The sequence below is a fragment of the Micromys minutus genome (assembly GCF_963924665.1).
Source record: "Micromys minutus genome assembly, chromosome: 18".
In the NCBI taxonomy this organism is placed as follows: Eukaryota; Metazoa; Chordata; class Mammalia; order Rodentia; family Muridae; genus Micromys; species Micromys minutus.
In genome coordinates this window covers 3,053,243-3,073,876 of record NC_137953.1, presented here as the reverse complement: position 1 = coordinate 3,073,876, position 20,634 = coordinate 3,053,243, and the positions used below count along the sequence as shown (strand labels likewise).

The window sequence follows — 20,634 nt, the reverse complement described above, 5'->3', positions numbered from 1 at the left end:
CCACACCTTTTGTCCGTGACCCACTGAGGTAAAAGAGTATTTCTTGCCAGGTTAGGTGGAAGGTAACTGACTGGAGCAAGAGCAACTTATTGGTATTGACATCACTAAAGAAATGGCACCCCTCCCCCAAAAAATATTAGCTTCCAACCATCCTTCAGAAAGGATGAAAGGGATGAAAGGTGGATGGGGGCAAGGTTGTCTTGATGGAAAAGTCAGAAATGGAAGGGAGTTAAATGGGAGAACAAGAGACTTCCATTTTTAAATCAGCATTACCTATAAGAAACACATTCTGTCTATCAAAAGAAATTCTAATAATAAGAGGAATCATGTCATGCTATAGAAAAAAAAACAGTGGCAGTCAAAAAGAAAATTGTTCTGTTTTGCAGGATTTTGGCAGTTTAAAAAAATGAAAAAGAGGCGGCTATGCTGGGCACAGTAGTAATTTATCACGACTCTAAAAAGATCTGTCAACACGAGAGATCGCCATGAATTGCATGAGTGGGCTGTCAGTCACTCGTCAAGTGTTTCTGCCAAGCACAGAATAGACTATTAAAACATTCCAGGACATAACACATGGCATGTCATTTTCAGAGGAAATACTGCCTGTTAATGAGGTCTGATGAGCTCCATTCCTGAACGACACCATCAAAATCCCCGTACAGGAGAGGCTTTGAAGATAGCTTTGAACTGAGGGATAAAACATAGCAGTCTGAGATAGACTGCCATCAGAGTCTGAGCATCTTTCATGGGATCATGAAACCCAACTCACATTCCAAACTATCCTAGATACTGTTTCAAGGACACAGAATTAGCAATAGACTAGATATTCATTATTTCTGATATGAAGTCCTATACAAGCAATATAGCAAAGAAAAAATATGGTTTAAACAGCAACTCTTAAAACAAAATGACAGAAGTTACTTGAGTAATAATCAGGAGCCTAAGGGATGAAACCTGAGAATTTGGGTCTAGCCTTGGCTGCATAGCAAGACCCTGTCCCCAGAGCAAATAAGCAACAAAAACAAACCAGCACCACCACAACTAACAACAACAACAAACAAACTTCAAAGAAAATAAATAAATCAAATCAAATCCCACTAGGATAAAAGTTTCTCCATGTATCCTGGCTGGTATGAGAATAAGTGTGACAGTGTCCTGTGGGGACCACAACCACACAGTCACCACTGCCTCAGATCTTCCTACACATCCCTAAGGGACCCAATGCACTATGGCAAGTACTCCATTGTGCACAACTTCAGGTAAGAAACGTGGCCATCATCTTAAACAGCATCCGCCCTACAGCCTAACAGGTTTCAGTTCTCACCTATAAACAACTATATGCACCTATTTCTCTTAGATCTGCTTTTGTCTTGTTTCCAGAAGCAGACAGTTTACCACTCTAAATTTTCTTGGTTGACCCAAAGCTATAAGGTGAAAAGTCACATAGTTTGATGGCTGCCAACTGAAAATCTGTAATGCGACAAAACCCAAAAAGGAAGAGCAGCAGGAGTCTCACTGATAAGAATGAGTTAACCTAAGACATGTGATTTTATCTCTCAGCCCAGCAGACTTAGAAAGCTTATCCACTATTTAGTCTGTGCATCTCCAAGACTGAAACAATTAAAGTGCCAGAGTAACTTGGACTACTAGTTCCAGTGTCCAAGGGTCACTCAAATTTTCGACTTGAATATAAAGTATCTTATCATACCTATGTGAGGACTGTGCCTGTTGTTGGGAACAGAGCTAGGAGGTACAAGCTGTGTGAGACGTAACAGGACACGGCTGTCTAGTTTATGTCTAAATGACAAAACAAAAAAACAAAAGCAACAGCTGTTGCTTCCAGTCTGCTAGGTGTTGCTATAATCAAGCTCCAAGTGAGGGTATGTCCACTGTGACTTACAAGCACACCTCAGGGACTACTGTCTTACATAGTCACCATGCCAGGACAGTGACCACATTTTAAATTAACCAATGGTGAAAATGTACCCGTCCTGGAAGCAGGAAAGATATTCTAAAGGGAAACACTTGTATCTTCCTTTCGGCTATCAGATTATTCATATAATGGACCTCAAAGAATAAGAATTTCTCCATCCATGGTAAGTGTGAGTTTTGTTGAATATAGTAACCTGGGCTGGCACTTGTGCTTTCTTAGGGTCTGTATGACGTATGTCGCTCTAGGATTTTCTAGCTTTTATAGTCTCTGTTGAGAAGTCTGGTGTAATTCTGATAGGTCTGCCTTTATATGTTACTTGACCTTTTTCCCTTACTACTTTTAATATTCTTTCTTTGTTTTGTGCATTTGGTGTTTTGACTATTATGTGATGGAAGAAATTTCTTTTCTGTTCCAATCTATTTGGAGTTCTGTAGGCTTCTTGTATGTTCATGGGTATCTCTTTCTTTAGGTTAGGAAATTTTTCTTCTATACTTTTGTTTAAGATATTTACTGGCCCCTTAAGATGGGAATCTTCACTCTCTTCTATACCTATTATCCTTAGTTTTGTTCTTCTCAATGTGTCCTGGAATTCTTCAATGTTTGTGTTAGGAGCTTTTGCTTTTTGTATTTTCTTTGACTATTGTGCCAACGTTTCTATGGTATCTTCTGCCCTGAGATTCTCTCTTCCATCCCTTGTATTCTGTTGGTGATTCTTGGATTTATGACTCCTGATCTCATCCCTAGGTTCTCTATCTTCAGGGTTGTCTCTCTTTTTGATTTATTGTTTCTATTTCTAGTTTTAGATCCTGAATGGTTCTGTTCAATTCCTTCACCTATTGGGTTGTGTATTCCTGTAGTTCTTTAAAGGATTTTTGTGTTTCCTATTTAAGACCTTCTACTTGTTTAACTGTGTTTTCCTATATTTCTTTAAGGGAGTTATTTATATCCTCCTTAAAGCCCTCTCTCATCATCATGAGATGCAATTTTAAATCCAAATCTTGCTTTTCTGATGTGTTGGGGTATCCAGGACTTGCTGTGGTAGGAGAACTGGGTTCTGATGATGCCACATAGCCTTGGTTTCTGTTGCTTAGGTTCTTGCACTTGCCTTTTGCCATCTGCTTATCTCCCGTGTTAGTTGGACTTGCTGTCTCTGACTGAAACTTGTCCCTCCTGTAGGCCTGTAAGCCTTAACTAAATGCTAGGGAGGAAAAAGGCTAGTACCAACAGATGGGTAAATTGTCTCCTAGAAGGAAATTTCATGGCACCTGACAACATCGGACCTCCTGCAGGAGAGCCTAGAGCTCAATGACGAACAGGACCACAGCTTGCCTGGCACTGCTTAGGACCCTGGAGATGAACGAGGACGTCGCTGGATCTATTTGCTTCTCTCCCCAATGTGGCCACACTGAATCAATCTCCTTTCTTTGTCTCTCTGACTGACCCAACGAGCAGGGAAGAAGCCTCCTTTTGCTAAGGCTGCCAGGACCAGCCTTTGACTCTAATTGTTCCAGTAAAGAAAAGAGGAAAGAACAAAGTTTATTTCAGTTTTCTTTTAGAAGAAATCTCTTTCCAAATTTTATCCTAAAACATATGCAGAACTAATTACTGATATGAAGCTTAAAATTACTCATGTTCAGTCCCTTTTAGCTCAAAGAGATATTAACATCAATATGGATACAAAATAAAGTACATTCCAAATAATAAATAGTAAAGCCTCCAGGTAACTGAGACTAAATCTTGATATCAACACACTTGATATCAAGTGTACATCATAGTAGGACATCTTGTCCAACTCTTTTGGTTTCTCTTAATTATAACAAACATACAACTGACTTATGCCAGACAAGCACTGTTTACATGCCCAGGATGATTAGTATCAACAATCAATATGCACTGCCATTCCCTGTGCTGACTGATTCCTGAAACAATCCAATGGAACATGTGATGCTATCGTCCCCATTTAAACATAAAGCTCAGTCACTAAGAACACACTGCTGAGCAGAGAGGCAGCACTAGAAACCAGGAGGTCTGGGTAAAGGCACACATGCAAAGTCATCAGCTGCTTTTCCTACAGACCTGGAAGCAGCAGCTCATGTACCTGCTGAGTCATTGGGTACCAACTATGCGTTGAGACAGCAAGGGTGAGCAGGAGCTATGACTAAAAGGCAGTATGCAACCAGTGGAAGCGAAGAAGCCAGAGAGAAAAAGATGACAGGGACAGAGCATAAGGAGAGAGAGCGGAGCAGTATCATGGGCACCCAAAGGAGGATAAGGCAGGCTGGTGGGTATAGCTTATATAGAGTTTTAAACTCTGAATGACTGACATGCTGAAAGATGCTTAGTTGTATATTTTCACTATAACCCTGTCACTTGAGTGCTCTGTAGCCCTGAACCAGTTATAACCAGAACTATGAAATATCTACCTCTGTTAGAGCGAGATCATTATGAAGACAGTGCTAACAAAGTGTAAACTCTCCCAGTTAAGACTCAGAAAGAAAACAACACAATCCCACAACAGCAGAAGAGTTTTTGACCCGTTCCCACAGTTCCTTGTTTGGAGGCTACCTGAGTAAGGAAAGAAGCAAGGCCATTTTCAGAAGAAGACAGTCAATCCATGACAATTCCATTCTAAGCAATAGAAAGCAAACTCAGAAGAAGAAAAGGACCCTAAGACTACATAGACTTTCAACTTTTAAAAACTGTTACAAGCAAAATTCCATCCTGGGCAATGGCATCCTCTGTGTGTTCTTTATCTTGATGCAGAGAAAGATTCTACACCAATGTTCATATAGCTTATGGGCATCCTTGGTGTGGCCTGGCATGATTGACCATTTGCTAAATTCCACCATCATCCTTGGCTTTGCCCAGTTAGAAATGTTCTTTATTCGTAGAGGAACTGACATGGAATCTACACTATCTCTACGAGAAACACAGCCTACAGTCTTCATCCTGAAGGAAAATTTCCCTAACCTAAATTCACTTTGGGCACAATACCTTCAGTGATAGAAGGTGAGATGTGACCATAAAATCCTTAATTCTAAAGAAAAGGCACTCTCATAACTTTCTGAATTTTAGAACTAGAAATGAGTAAGTCTAACCTTCAGTTTATACTAAGCCAGAACTGAGTGGGAGATCTCTCCCTTCACTAGGACAGGCAGTCAGCTATTAGCTTCCTCTCTCCAGCCTCACACATGAGTCACTGGACTCCTGCTAAACAAGTGACAAAGTGACAGAGCAGTGTGTCAGTCATGTTCAGAAGACACTGCAGCCAGTCAACATGGGCCAGGGGGCACCAGTGCTCAGACCCCTGGCATCAATAATAGAGACAGGCAAAGTACATGCATAGGAAGGACATCGGCGTGGAGCCTTCACTAAGAGCGACGTTACCTCAGTAAGGCCGATGTTCTTTCTCTTAATGACGTTCTGCAGAGAGTTGCTCAGAGTCCTGGTCAGCAACAGGTTTGTAGACTTACGGATCATGTCATCGACTTCAGTGGAGCTGAAATGTGAATGATGAGCCAGTTAGAGCCTGGGTAGGAAGAGTTGGTAAGTGAGCAGGAGCAGCAGTCTTGCAGGAGCAGCAGTTGCAGCAGGATTAGCAGCAGCAGGATTAGGCAGTGGTGACAGTAGCAGTACCAACTAATGTGTCCTGTACACCAGGAGTATCCCAAGCACTTTAACACCTTAAGACTTTGTTCTGATAAAAGTTTATGTTGCTTACATTTAAAAAAAAAAAATCTACCTATAGACCTCTGCCTAGATTACTTGTTCACATCTAAATAGTTTAAGAAATGTAGGCTAACTTGTACTGTTTCAGAAAAGAAGGCATTCTGAAACTATGAAATATCATAGTAGATTTTATACTTTCAGTGTCAATATATTTCTATGGACTTATCCAGCGCACACACACACACACACACACACACACACACACACATCCTCTGTAAATGTGCTTGCTCATCTCCATCATCATCTAAAACTACCTGCTTAGTCTCCCTTCTACATGTTGTACTACACATGTGTATTTGGTTAAAAATATGGATGTAATGTTCTAGGCTATGATCTGCATGTAAGAGAGAACAGAAAAGGTTTTTCTTTCTGAGATTGAACAATCTTGCTTAAAATTACGTATTCTAAATAGATCAGTTTTTCTTCAATTTAGAGATTTATTTTTCTTTAGAGCTTAATGGTATTCTATTTTCTATGTACTAGTTTTTAATTAATAATTCATGTGCTAGCTGGCATTTAGCCTGGTTCCATTCTCTTGCAATAGTAGACAGAGCAGCACTGAACATGGATGTATAGATGTCTCACAATCTTGTCACTGAGATGGGTTCTCCAGTGTAAATAAGGAGTGGAGTAACTGGGTGAATAACACGGTGGCTCTATTCTGACTCTGAGGCACCTCCACGCTGGTGTTCATGATGGCTATGTTAACTTTCACCACACTAGCGATCCTCTACAACATCCATTTGCACTTCTGGATAATAGCCATTGAGCCTGAGGTGAGGGGTTATTTCAAAGTAACTTTAATGTTCTCTTAAGACACTCTTTCTCTCCTGATTTCTGAGCTGCCTAAGAGATAGTCAGCAATCGAAGAACTTACCCAGACAACTATTTTCTTTAAGTTTAGAAAGCAAAACCCCAAAATTCTTTACAAAGATTTACTTTCACAATGTGCAGCAAAATAAAATTTATGTGTGCACCAGACTTTTAATTAAATGTCAGAGTATCATTTTATTATAGGAGACCCTACTATTAATAGAACTTACAAAATAGTTACATGTCTTTCAACATTGTCTGATAGACAACAAACTATTCATTCAAAAAAGCAATTACTTTTAAAGCTGCATAAGAAATCTCCAACTAACAGTTCTCTGACTGTGTGACACTTTGTTTGAGAGAACTATTGTTATACATATTAATCGCTTGACAAACTAAGTCTATTCTGAGACAGCTCTAACAGAAGTGATCTCTGACTCCAAATTATAAAATAAAATATTCTGAGGTAGAAGGCAATGTCAACCCAGTAGTAAAAGGCAAGTGAGAAATTCCCTCAAGTTGAGAAAATATTTCATTTAAATTGTAAATATAAAACCCACCAAAGGAAGTTTGGTATCAAAAACTTAATAAACATATATTAAACCTCAAAACAATAACATACAGACAGACAGATAGAGAGAGAGAAAGAGAAAGAGATAACTCTAATATTAAGTAAGTTTCATTCAAACACTTAGGATTCAAATAAGAAGAAAGTATCTAAATAATTTACCCACATTATCCCAGTATTACCTCCTCACCAAAATAAAAATAAATGAGTAAAGGCGTGTGTGCAATTGGCTTGAAATATCTTCCTGGAAGTAAAGACCCTAAGACCTTACAGAATGAGTTCTGACATGAGGTTTCTGATCACTGTGGTGTGTGTGGCGGGGCAGGTTATGAGCCTTCAAACATGGGGTGTACGCTTTGAAGGAAAAAAAAATGTCTTGTTGTTCACTGTTCAAAAGTAGTCTGACTTCAAGAGAACTTATCCATAAAATTAATAATGGTTTTAGATGGGAAAATTAATTGTACAATCCCAAGTTTCATAACTTTAACAATTATAGTTAGCAGTGTTTGACCCTATGCAGGAAGCCAGCGCTAGAAGACAGAGACTTCAAGGCCTGTGTAGGCTACAGATGAGACACAAAGCTATGCTGCGCAACTCTGCAATATCTTGTGTGAGCATCTCAAAGTAACAAGGAGACTAGCTCAGTGGGAGAGCACTTGTCTAGCATCCTGGAAGACCTACGTTCAACCCAAAGTAGGAGAACGACTAGTAAAGAAGTTACTGAACCCCACTCCTATGTGAACTTATTTTCAGAAAGGCTTGGCACACAATATGTTCTGTTTAACTCTTTCTGCAAATTTATCAAGGGTAGGTTCAGATATCGTGTTGAGCCTTCAGTACTGTTAGTGTGAGCAGGGTGGTTGATGTGCACATCTCGAGTTTCTAACGAATTTACCATCAGCTGTATGGGTCCTCGGGAAGATAAAGGCCTTCCTTTTATCTTCCTGAGGTCTTTACTGCTCAGGAGCACCTAACTACAAGTTTGCTAAAATATATGCAGATTAGCCAATGAATGGCACACAAACAAAGAAGCCTGTGGTTAAGGCAGATGCAGATCAGAGCACCACACTGAGTCCAAAGGTGGCTCCAACCCCACTGAACTTTGACCAAGCATGATGGAGTGGTAAAGTAAGCAGGCCAGACTATGATTTCCAGTGATCTTTTTGCTGATAGTTTAAAATGCAATATATACTTATGTCATGCAAAAGCTTTTCCATTCACCGTAACAGTGAAAGCCTAGTCCAAGGTTCCAAACTAGCAAACAGTTTACAAAGTGTGTATTTAGAGAGTAACAATCTAAGTACTGGACTGTCTTGTGTTATACCTTAGATGAAGATCTTCTGAAAACTTCAGGCAGGCGTAGATAAATTCTTTAATCTGGTTGTAAACTTTTGGCACAAATTCAGAGAAAGGAAACTTTTTGGGAAATGGCTGCTGTAAATGCAAGAAATTAATGAAAGCAAGTCACAAAATCTATTGTAGACACTTAAAATTATTTAAAGTAAAAAAAATTAAAAACCCTTTGTCCTACTCTGTAAAGTATTGACTTAACAGTATTGAATGTAAAAAGCTGTCAACAAGAGATTTCTGATACTAAAAAGAGTAAGACAAGTGTGCTGACTGTTTTTATGACAACTCAACACCTTACAACTGTGAGAAGAAAGAATCTTAATCAAGAAACACTTCCATAGGATTGGGCTATAGGAAAGTTTGTAGGGCTTTTATTTTTTCCAACCAATATGTTCTTCCTCTTCTTCTTCTTCTTCTTCTTCTTCTTCTTCTTTTTTTTAAACAAGGTTTCTCTGTGTAGCCCTGGCTGTTCTGGAACTTGCTCTGCAGACCAAAGCTGGCCTCAAACTCGGAGATCCGCCTGCCTCTTACAGCTCTCAGGAGAAGTAAGCCTCCTGGGTGCTGAAATTAAAGGCATTTTCCTTTTAAATATTTGTATGTACTTACTATTTTAGTTTATGCACATGAGTGTTTTGCCTGCATGTTTGCATATACACCATGTTCACTCAGTGCCTAAGGAAGCTAGAAGAGAATGTCAGACACCTGCAACAGGAGGAACAGGTGGCTGTGAGCTGCCATGTGTGGGCTCAGCCATACTGCTGAGCCAGCATTCCAGTCCTAAGGCATTTCTCGGTTCATGACTGTGTGGGTAGGCCAAGCTCACTGTGGAAGGTAGTGGATGGTATAGGAAAGCAAGCTATAATCGAGCCAGCCAGTAAGAAGCAGCCCTCCACAGCTTCTGCTTCAGCACTAGCCTTTGAGTGACTTCTCCAGGTGATGCACTCTGACCTGAGAGTTATAAGCTGGAATAAATCTTTCCTCCCCCAAATTGCTTTTGGTCATGGTGTTTCATCATAGCAATAGAAACCTAAAGACAAAAACTGGTACCAGGCTGTGCTGTATCACTGTGGCAGACCTGACCATGTGATATTTGAGGAACACTCTGAAACTCTGAACTAGAAAAGTCATTGGGTGTTTGAGGCTTAATGGACTGTCATCAGAAATTAGTAGTTAAGAATGTTGAAAGCAATGCAGAAGATGAAGTCCTGGCTTTTGAAGTTTCAAAGGAAAGTTTGAGAGTTCCTTAAAGGGCAATTTGATATCTTGAGCTTTAAGAATTTGTGGTTCTGGTCAGCTGAGACTACAGAATTGTCTGTAATTAGAAAGAAATGAGAACTACTTAAGTAAAATTTAACTATGACAGTTGATGCTGGTTAGTTAGAGCCTAGAAATCAATGATGATTAACAAGAGACCAGCATCACTGAGAACAGAAATCCCGAAGGATTTTCTGAGGGTCAGCACACAGAAGCTGTGCTCCAGGGGGAGCCTCGGCAGCATCTCATGCTGGCAGCCAAACTTGCTAATGTGTTAAGAGTCCTCCAAATGGGACTAATGTTTAAGGCACAAAGGGTCACAGAGAGGAGCTATGGTTTGGCATCATGAGAGGTCACAAGAGGCTATTGGTTGCAAGAAAGAGCGAATATTTTGGAATATTTTGGAGATGTCACTACCATGGGTCAACCACGAGGTACAGCAACAGCTGTGGAGTAGGACTGCCTGAGCCTGGAAAACGAGCTGCATTTTGCAGAGGGCAGACCCAGAGAATAGCTGACCCTCTGGAGCCCAAAGAAGAATTTTGGGTTTGATTTGATTTGATTGTGACTGTGTCCTAGTTCTTCCTTTTTGAAGTAAGAAAGTATTTAACTTATTTTTTATTTCACAGGAGCCCACAGTTGAGAGCCACTGGAATTTCTAAGAGGCTTGGGAATTTTACAGAAACTTTAAACATTTTAAAGAAATGTTGGTTATTTTAGGGAAATATTGGCTATTCTAGAGAAACTTTGAAAGACAGTTTAAATGTTTTAGAGACTGAATTTTTAGTCTGATTTTTTTAAAAGACTGTAGAAGTTCAAAGACTGCCAACTTGAAAGTTAAAATGTCTTATACTGAGATACTGATATTAATATGAGATTTGGTGGATAAACAAGAAAGGAAGAGTTATGCTTAATAAGCACTGTGTTTGTGTGTCAAGGTAACAAGGGGTTAACGATACTGGTTAGTTTTTAGGTCAAAGTGATGCCAACTATAGTCATATGGGAAGAAGTAATCTTAACAGAAAAAAAAACATATCAATAAATTGGCCTATAGGCAAATATGTAGGGCATTTTCTTGACTAATGACTGATGTGGGAGAGTGTCATCACTGACATTGATGACTGGGTGTCAGTGGTACCATCCCTCCACAGGGATGGTGCTGAGCCAATCAGGAATGACTAAGCCAGTAGCTGCACTATGCCAGCTCCGACCTCTAGGTGCCTACTCTGAGTTCCGGCCTTACTTCCTCAGTGATGAGTGTGCCCTGGGACTATATGATTCTAAGTGCCTGTGACTCTGTAAAAAGCAACTCAATAGTTTGAGCCTAGACTTTTGCATCTGACAGGTACAGCACAGGACTTGGGTAGAAAGGCTGCTTGAGGAAAAGTCTGCACTGTACCTGGGGGTAGGGAGGAGCCACTCAATGCACTGTCAGAACAATAGGGTTATATAGCCAAAGTGGCGCACTTACATGTCTGCCTTTAGAAGAAACTATTTAAACAGTACAACAGAATTAAGAATTTAAAATTTTAATCAAATTGCATCACCTAGTGATCTGACAAACTCTAAAGATATGCTAGGACCTCAAAGTCTTTTGCAGATTCCCAATGATGAATTCTGTTCCTCTAAGACCCAGAAGGAATTCTCTGGAGGTGTTTTAAAATCTACTGAGCTGAAATTTCTCAGTTTCAGAATCTAATGAAAGACAGATCAAGAACTTTGCTTTTAAGTATTCCTTACCTTTTCCAGTTCTGTATCTTGAAATGGGAATTGTCCTACAACTTTTTTATATGTCTCCTCACTCGTCACTGGTATGGGACTGTAGTTGTCAGAATCAAGTATGTTTCTGTAAAAATGAAAAGAGAGAGGAAGGCAAAATGGAGGGTGATTAAAACACAGAGATATTTTCTGAGACAGTAGAAAATAACTCCAAGTCTTTACTACTACACCTCTTCTACAACTCAGACATTCAGCTTGCACATTTTTAAAAGAAATCAGAGAGAAATTAAGCTCAGAAAAAAGCAGAAAAACTTATAAACATGACCTTCTAGTGTATGTGATTTACAAATGGGAAGAAAATTAAAGGCAAGTGGGGAGAAATGAGAAAAGACTATTGGAGTTGATCATTATATTAAGAGATATTGAATCATAATCACAATGTTAACTGTATACTAGACAGTGTGTTCTAATCTAGGAACTGTCAGAGGTGAGAAATAACATTAAACAAGCGGTACTCTTTCTCTCCTGTCTTCAGCCTTGTACCAATCACAAGCTGTACTTGCTCCAGGGATAAGTACAGTAAGAGTTTTCCCATGGAGATCCAAAGGAAAGCGCAAAGACAGCACATAACGCTGCGGCTATTTCATGCTTTCTCTACTACCTCAGAGACACCTCCCGTAAAAGCAACTCTCCGCATCAGATCTCCCTGATTCTGGATGTGTGTTCACATCAGGAATTGTGAGTTGAACTAATAATGGCAAACTCGTGGGTTTCGAAAAGTGAGATTAAAGGATGAAGGCGAAGGATTAAAAGTAAGACAATGTGAAAAGAAAGATAGGCTGACAAGGAGACACAAGCTGCGACATTACTTTGGGCAATGGATCCATTTTCTTGATATTTGCCCCACGAACAGAAAGCATGGGAGGCCCTCTGTCCGCTACGGTCTTCCTCAGCTTCCTCAGTGCTCTCACTTTCCATTACGGAGGTTTCCCTGGGGAGGTTTTTTCTAGGTTTCTTTTTTGTATATTTTTTGCTCTTATTTGAGATACAGTGGAAGGTATATGACATAGTTTCCCTGAGCTTTTCTCCGCATGCTTGTCTTAGAATATAAAAAAGCTGCTGGCTTCTATATGTTGACTAATGCCCTGCAACTTTGCTGAGGGTTAACAGTTCTAAGAGCTCCTGGTGGAGTCCAGAAGTCTCATAAATACAGACTCCTATCATCTCCCAAGAGGGACAACAGTATCCTCTGCTCTCATTGGATTCCTGTTTCTTTCTTCCTCTTGCTGCACTGCTGGAGCTCAGACATTAAGCACTAAATTGACTTAAGACTGAAGCAAGAAGGCCATTGTCTCCCTACGGAGGGCAGGCTTCAAACTAAGATGACAAGCAATGTAGACAAAGGCGTCAGTCCCAAGAGGCCTGTTCTGGAAGGAGATGTTCCAGAATAATTTGCCATTATAGCATGCCCATTGCAATGAGTACTGAAATAACATGCTTCATGTGTGGACAGCAGTAGGCCATTGCTCTGCTTAGAAGAATAATGATGGTCTATAGCATGAGTTATCAAAAGATGGAGAAAGGAGATCATAAGTTCAAGGTCAGCCTGTGACATAAGAGATTCTTTCAGTAAAATAAAACATTTAATTAATAGAACATAAATCTATTCGTGGTGGCCTAACTACCACTACCAAAGTATGATCTTCAGGAAAAACCAAAAGCTATAAAATAGAATAAAAAGACACCAGATAATCTGGATGATGTGAACTAATAAATCTGCCATTTATCCAAAGAAACAAAAATGCCAAACAGGCTATGGGGCTTTCCAACCACAGCAGGTACTAAAAAGTTAACATAGAAACATTCGGAAGATCATTTTGCAAATCATTTTGATTCATTAGAATTTTGAATTGTAAATAGAAGCATCTCAAATAAATATAAGCTATGTACCCAGTGCTCACTGTACCTGTCAAGTCCACAGAGGGGCATATGCGCAGGGCGGGGCGGGGCAGGTGGGGTGGGGGCAGGGCGGGGCAGGAACAGGACACAGCCGCAGCTCCTTACCTGAAAACCCCCGCCCACTTCTTCAAGAGAGTCTCACTGTACTGGTCTCTGATTTCTAACAACATATCAAAAAGCTGATTCACAGGAAAACCATACACCTGAAAGAAAATAGATTTGTTTTCAAAAGAGACTTTTCAAATAAAGAGAAGTAAGATTAGGTGCTAAAAGATGTTTCATTATTTAAACAGCAATGGAAAAATGAAGCAGTATTGATCATTTCTACCTAATACCAAGTGTTTACTCTCAAAAATTCGAAGACATACATTAAAATTTCAAGGTAGATCATAAAACAGAAAACAATAGCAATGAAAAGCAACATGATCATGTCAGGTGAGGTCTCCCCAGGGTAACTCAGCGCCCCCGGCGATTCTCCAGAGCAGAGAGAAAGCACAGCTGCTGCCATGTCAGAAATACCTTGTGCTACTCTAACATGATCCAAACCATGACCACGATAACGATCGAAGTGAACACACAGGCACATGGGTGCTGTGTTGGAATTACAATCACTTACATCTAATTCTACAAAGGGCTCGGATGAGAGCATACAGAGTCAAGGCAGAGCATGGATCTGAGTGCACTATAAAGAAGTCAGGAGATCTAGCTCTAGGAAAAAGAGTGAGCAGGAAAGCTCTAAGGTAAGCCAGGCTTGATTCACAGCTGGTGGGAGCCCCAGGGGCAGGATTAACAGTGCACTCACCTGAAGAGTGTCAGCGAAGAGGACAATGAGGTTCTTCAAATCTAACACAAGGTTTGGATCCGAACAGTAGGACTAAAGGAAACAGGAGAAAGGGAGAAAAATTATGTTGTACTTATTAAATTGTCTAATGCACCAGCTACTAAGGCATTTCTAAAGAGGAGTCTAACCATTTCTCAGCTCAAGGTAGCAAAAGCCTCAATCACAGAAGAACTAAGGAGATGGGGCTCAGTAGGGTGACCCACACATTGTAGAAGCAAACAGAGTGAAAAATGACAAGTTGGTGGTGGAAATATGAAAATTTGACCATTTAAAACAGATATACATGGAATCAGTGAGACAGGCATTTAGGTAAATCTAGTTATACAGTAAAGAAAAATATCATTAAACAATACAAAGTTTCTACATTAAGCATAAATAAACAGGAAACAAAAACTGCAAATAAGCATCAGATATGACATCGCCTACAAATGCCTGATTACTTGGCTGACCTGGAAGACAGTTTCCACCAGAGGAATAAAGAATATAGCTACTAATTTAAAATTTCAACACATCTGACATTCTGGTTTCCTCAATAATAACTTTATTTGTTCTCTATGTAACCTCCCAGGGTCTAATGGTAGTATGACCACTTTCCCCATAATGATGATGCATTTCAGTTTCTTCTAATAGCACATGTTTTTCCTATATGTATACTGTCTCTTGTAAAGGACCTTTGTCTTTGGTGTGAAAACTAATATTAATATAAAATTACCCCAATCTTCTTGCTTGAAGCTCTTCAACAACTCTATGCTTTCTAGACTGCTTCTCCTTATGGACAAACTGCCCAAGGCATTATAATGACCCAGCTCTCCTAAACCTCCTGGGTTGCTAACAGAAGTGGACCTACTCAAGCTAGCTTATTTTAAGCTTTCTATTTATGTTTCTAGTTTTCCCAAATGCCCTTTCATGTGTTTTGTTGGATACAGTCTTTTAATTTCTTTGCAGTGGGTATTAAAATCCAGTTTTTTGAAATAATCTCATGTCCATTAAATAGTTTCTGGATGTATCTCACCTTTTACAGGACTAATTAATAATGACAGACATGATGAGGAGTCCATATGCATGTTGGACAGGATTTGCCAACAAGCCCCTGGCTGTCACTCGATGACTCCTTTCCACTTCCCTACTCTGTGACTGTAGCACCTTGACAGGCACTACACTTCCTCAGTCTCAGTCAGCTGTACCCAAAGTCTCCATCACTGTCCATGTTCCTTAGCCATTCCTCTCACATTTCCCATCCTTTTGTGATAAACTTGTGACTTTGACTGTATCTTCTCAATCATGAAATGGCATGCAGTCTTCATCTTTGTATTAAATTTCTCTATCTGGTGCTCATAAATTTCCAAAGAGCCATTTTTATCTTAAATTCAGCTTTCTGTGGGCATCTTCCATTATTTCCTTCTGTTGTATATTCCCCCAGGCCATGAATAGCACATATGAAAACAGGTAGTGGCTGTAACTGCAACCAGACCACTCCCAGGGAGTACTAGCTGCTTACAAGAAAGAACCTCCTCACTGCCACTCAGGAAAAACGTTATGACTTCAATGACAACACAACCATTTTCATTTCTATCCTTGCTTTACACTTGCAGTTTTTAGTTGACAGACTTTCTCTTTAGAGCTGTTGTGCTCTTACTTGCTGTGTTGAAAATATTGTACATTCAATTTTAAGATAACTGTCCTGCCAGTAATGAACTCCTGAGACATGTCATTGGCACTAAATTAAACTTATAGAATGAAGAAGTCTTATTTTATGCAAATATCAATGAAGTAGTGTTTCTGGCATAAGGGACAGAAACAGTGAAGAATTATCATGGACGAGGATGATGAGCAGCCAGCAACATGACCATTTGACATCTTAAAGGACTTAGAAAGTGTATCTCCTATCGTGCCTCTAATGCCTCTTTCGAGCTAAGCTTAGCAGGCAGTTAGCCAGAGAAAGCTGAGACGGCGCGGTGCAGCCACGTGGAGAGTAGAGAGCATGACACTCAGCACAGCAATCCTTAGCTATATGCATAAACGTGTACAGCACCTTAGGTCTTTTCTGAATGAATAACAGGAAACACAAAAAGATATACCAAATGGATCAGTGATAATACATGACTCTGTACTCAGTGAGGATGAAGTAAGACCTATATATGAAATAAACAGAACTACTAGACAGTGAGAACCGTGGTGGTAAGTAAGCTCGTGGCATCCCACATACCGAGTGGGTGCGCAGGGCTGCGATGGTCTTTGAAAGTGCCATTTCCCACAGCTCATCGATGTAGGCTCTGTTCACTAAGCCCTGGGTTGTATGCAAAATGTGGTCTTCAACCACAAAGAAGCTGAAAAGGAAAGAAAGCAGAGATGTCAGAGACCGAGGTTGCTGTCTTGACCACTAATCTTTGACATGAACAGCTGCCATCTAACTCAAGGGACTGTTTCTGTTTTCTGAGGAAAGCTATTCATTATCACAGTGAGGTGACTTCAGAGGCTAAGAACATGTCTACAGTCATACTAACATCTTCTTAGGCACATTACCAAGACTCAAGTTTCATTTCTAATGAATGGCAACCATATAACCCAACAATTTAAAATTATATAAAGCTAGTAGATTCTATTTCCAATGTATTTTTAAGAAACAATACATTTCAAGAAATTATAAATTTGATGCAGATAATAAACAGTGAAACTTATAGACTCTTAAGAATTCAACATGTCAAAATAATTCTTGTTATCAGACTTGTAACCCCAGTAACTCGGGAGCCTGAACCAAGCCCTGCCTAAGCTACAGAATGTCTTGAACAGAAACCTTGAGAGTTGACTCAAAATACAGAGTCTGGTTTGGATTTTTGTAACTTATTGTGCATTTAAAATATATTCAGTTAAATATATATATACTGTTTAGATGCTCACTCAAGCTTTGCACAGTGGCAGTAACGTAGCCAATGAGGTTTATCTGAGGCATGATCACTGCTAATTGAAATAGTTTCCTAAATGCTCACTCAAATCAAAGGAACCTTTATTAGGAAATTTTTTAATTATCAAAAAAAAAAATCAAACACACCAAGGTCTTATGTAGCTCAGGCTGGCCATAACTGCCTATGTAACCTCAGATGACCTTAAATGTGTCTCCTCGTTCCCAGTGCTGGGATTTTACGTGTATCACCATACCTGGTTTTATGCAGTGCTAAGGATGAAACCCATGCATGCTAGGCAAGCATTCTAGCAGTAGTCACACCCTTCAACACTCAATGCTATACATAATGGAAGTTCTTCTTTACACCAAAGCAATATAAATCTGATGGAAGAAAGCAGGGGAGGAGAGGAGAAGGGAATCTAGAGAGGAAAGGAGAGAAGAAGGAAAGGAGGAGGAGGTGGGTTGTTTGTTTTTTATTTAACCACGGTTGCCATATTGTAGGTGGAACAAGCTGCTTGTTAAGAAGGTCTTCACTAAGTAAGCTAAGGCTACACGACTGTGTCTACTCTGAATGAGAACAGCCATGACACACTGTGGCATCTGCCTGGCAGCAATCTGTCTACTGAAGCTTATTTGAGCATAGCATAGTTTTACTCACAGATTGCGGAATCATAAACAGCTGCCTTCAGACTGTCACAAAGCCAAATAGTTCTGACAAAGTTCCTATATTCTGATAGGACTGAAATATTTTACTGTCTGTAAAAATTCTGTCGATGTGGCTAATCATCTCCCTCTCTGATGGAACAAAGAATAGAGAAAAAAAACAGCAATTGATAATATTACAAGTCCATTCATCTCTTTAGTCACAGAAGTATCTTCCAAGAATATAATGCTGAAACTAGTAAGATGTCCCTTTCACCCTTTTCTTTGAGATACTATTTCTCTGAGCAGTCCAAAATGGTCCTGCTGTGTTAACCTCCCCAAAGACTGGCTTACGGGTGTGTGCTACCAGGTCCAGGAAGATGTTCCTGCTAAATTATAAAAACATAAAAACCAAGTATTTTTTTCAAATTTAGAAAAAGAGAGAAAGATAGTTTTCCAAGAAAAGGTATATTTTTTATAAGTCTTACAAATCAAGAACAGAATCTTAAATATGTACCTACCCTACAATTTGATTGAAATATTTCCTGTAGCCATCTAAAGTTTCATGCTGCAACAAAGCAAAGCAAAATTACTGTTTCTGTGTCATTACTTTACGATGTGAAAATCAGTTATTTATTCTCAGGAAGCCTAATCCCACAGATTGTGAGGTGAACATAATGACCGTGCCACTGAGCCCATGTTAGCGATGGGATGAACTGACAGGACACACACCTAGCATTTAGAATAATGGATGGCCCACAACAGTCAAGGAATGTTCACTGCCATTCTTGTTTCAAAGCAGATCCACCCAAAATTGTGTCAAAATGACAGCAAGCACATGTAGGCAGGTATACATGCATATACATACACACACAGAGACAGACATACAGACAGACATGCATGCATGCCTGCACGTACTCATTTATTCATTCACTCAGCTACCAGGAAGAAGGGGAAAGTACAGAAAGTGCAGATAGCATGCCTACCATATTAGAGGGAGGCTGGAGCACCAAACGAGCCTGTTTTCGCCTCTGTTTCCGGTAGTAATTCTCAAATGTTTCACGGGCTCCCTGTAAAATAAGCAACAGGAAATAATGTAATTGGACCAATTAACCTTGAGACTGAAAGACTGCCGTAGACTCTAGGTGAGGAATTGGAAGAACTCCATATATGTCAAAGCCTACTATAGTAAGCATGATGATAATCAGAGAGAATAAAGTAACTATGACCACTTACTGAACCTAATCACAAAATTCTAAAGGTAGACAGAAGGAACCTTTACTACAGGGTCAGGACTCAAGCTTCAGCACACCGAGGCTGGTTTCTGAGTCAAAAATCACAACTTCACAAAAATGAAAATAAAACAAACGACCTTAAAATGTTATAGTAAGCAAGAAAAAGTCTCTTCAAAAGCAAAGAGAACATTCCAGAAGAAAACATGCTCAGATGAGAGCCAGCTTTCAAATCATTCATGACCAAAGAGTCAACACAAGGTGGGAAAGGCAAGAAAGGAAGTTGGCAAATCCTTTTCTCAGATAGAAACTCACCAAGGGACAGAAAACACACAAGAGAGACAGTCCCTCAGTACTCTAGAGACGCGGTTTCCAACTGTCCCCCCTTGCAGGAGTTTCCAACCTTTTGACACTGTGACAGGACAAATGAGTTTGGCCCCATTCTCAGCTCTCCTGAGAGACAAAACGCTGAATTGGCATTCTGGGAGCTACGTGAGTGGTGCTCAGACAACACCTGGTTCATGATCTCTACAGTTCCAGCTCTGTCCTGAGGGGAACAGCATCTCAATAAACCCACACCTTTCCCAGAATCTCTGGAAGAAGCTTTAGATAGAAGTAGCAATAATTCGGATGAGATTCACCCATTGTGTGCCTGCTGGAGGATGAGCTTTAGTTTACTATGGGCATCCCCAGAAGAGACGATTCAGAAAGGCACAGATGGGATTATGTGCGGAAAGAGGCAGAGGGGGTCGATGTAGGCATGAGCACAGAGCACCAAGAAATGCTGGGACCCACAGATGCCAGCACAAAGTAAACAAAAATTTCCTGTAGTCTTAAAGGGAGTTGGTCTCTGAGATGCTTTAAATTTATGAATCAAGCTTCCAGAATCAGGATAGGACAAATTTCTGTTGTTATAAGCCATAGTTTATGGTATTTTGTTACAGCAAATCTAGGAAAATACAAATTGAGACAGTTTTGTAATACCATGTCCCATTGTGACAAAATGTTCTTCTTAACCCAAAACTTTTCTTAATAAAACAAGCAGCAAGATCCCAGAGAGATCAAGAGCACTGGGATTAGGCCCAGTTGGCTACAGTCAAACTGTGGCTCCCCCTTCCCACCAATGTTACTGCTCTGTCCCCTGCCGTCCGTGAGGTCTCAATGTCATCACTCAAATGTCACTTGTGCTTGTACAGTGTCTTTCTCGTTTGTGGACATTATCAACCTTGTGCAGCTACTACACAGACTCATGAGTACACCGATTTTAAAAGTGTCTACTCAGTAACAAGCATTTACATACGTGCTTTCTCTAAGAATAAACAGCATAAAGCAGGCAGTGAAGAGAAAGCACTGTCCTCATCTCAGTCTCTATTTGGGCATTTTCTTCCACTTGTAACACTGAAGACGCTTCTTCAATAGGATTTCTTCATTATGTTATCATCTACACTGAACCTGAGCTAGGAGAATTAACCTAAGTCCCAACCACCCAAACACAATGTAGCCTTCTATAAAGAGGGGGACAATTGCTCCTTTAGGCAGACATGAAGCTGAAAAAGCCCATTCCACTGCAATTCTAAAGCAGCTGTACACAATCCATAAAAAAAAAAAAAAAAACGTGGTATGTGCCCAAAACCTTCCTTGGAGAAACTGAAATAATAATAATTTAATTTCACCTGTCATGAAATACTACTT

At 39.9% G+C, this 20,634-nt stretch overlaps 1 protein-coding gene across 1 annotated transcript in view; it reads right to left on the bottom strand.

Moving 5' to 3' along the window:
* EXOC6B (exocyst complex component 6B) overlaps positions 1 to 20,634 on the bottom strand; it is a 409,205-nt gene that overhangs the window by 186,144 nt on the left and 202,427 nt on the right. Inside the window, exons 9-16 of the mRNA XM_080931804.1 lie at positions 18,697 to 18,780; positions 18,232 to 18,278; positions 16,373 to 16,493; positions 14,128 to 14,199; positions 13,431 to 13,528; positions 11,388 to 11,493; positions 8,368 to 8,477; positions 5,321 to 5,432 (exon numbers count right to left, since the gene is read on the bottom strand). Coding sequence (XP_080787930.1) covers positions 5,321 to 5,432; positions 8,368 to 8,477; positions 11,388 to 11,493; positions 13,431 to 13,528; positions 14,128 to 14,199; positions 16,373 to 16,493; positions 18,232 to 18,278; positions 18,697 to 18,780 — 750 coding nt within the window. The remainder of the gene's footprint in view (positions 1 to 5,320; positions 5,433 to 8,367; positions 8,478 to 11,387; positions 11,494 to 13,430; positions 13,529 to 14,127; positions 14,200 to 16,372; positions 16,494 to 18,231; positions 18,279 to 18,696; positions 18,781 to 20,634) is intronic.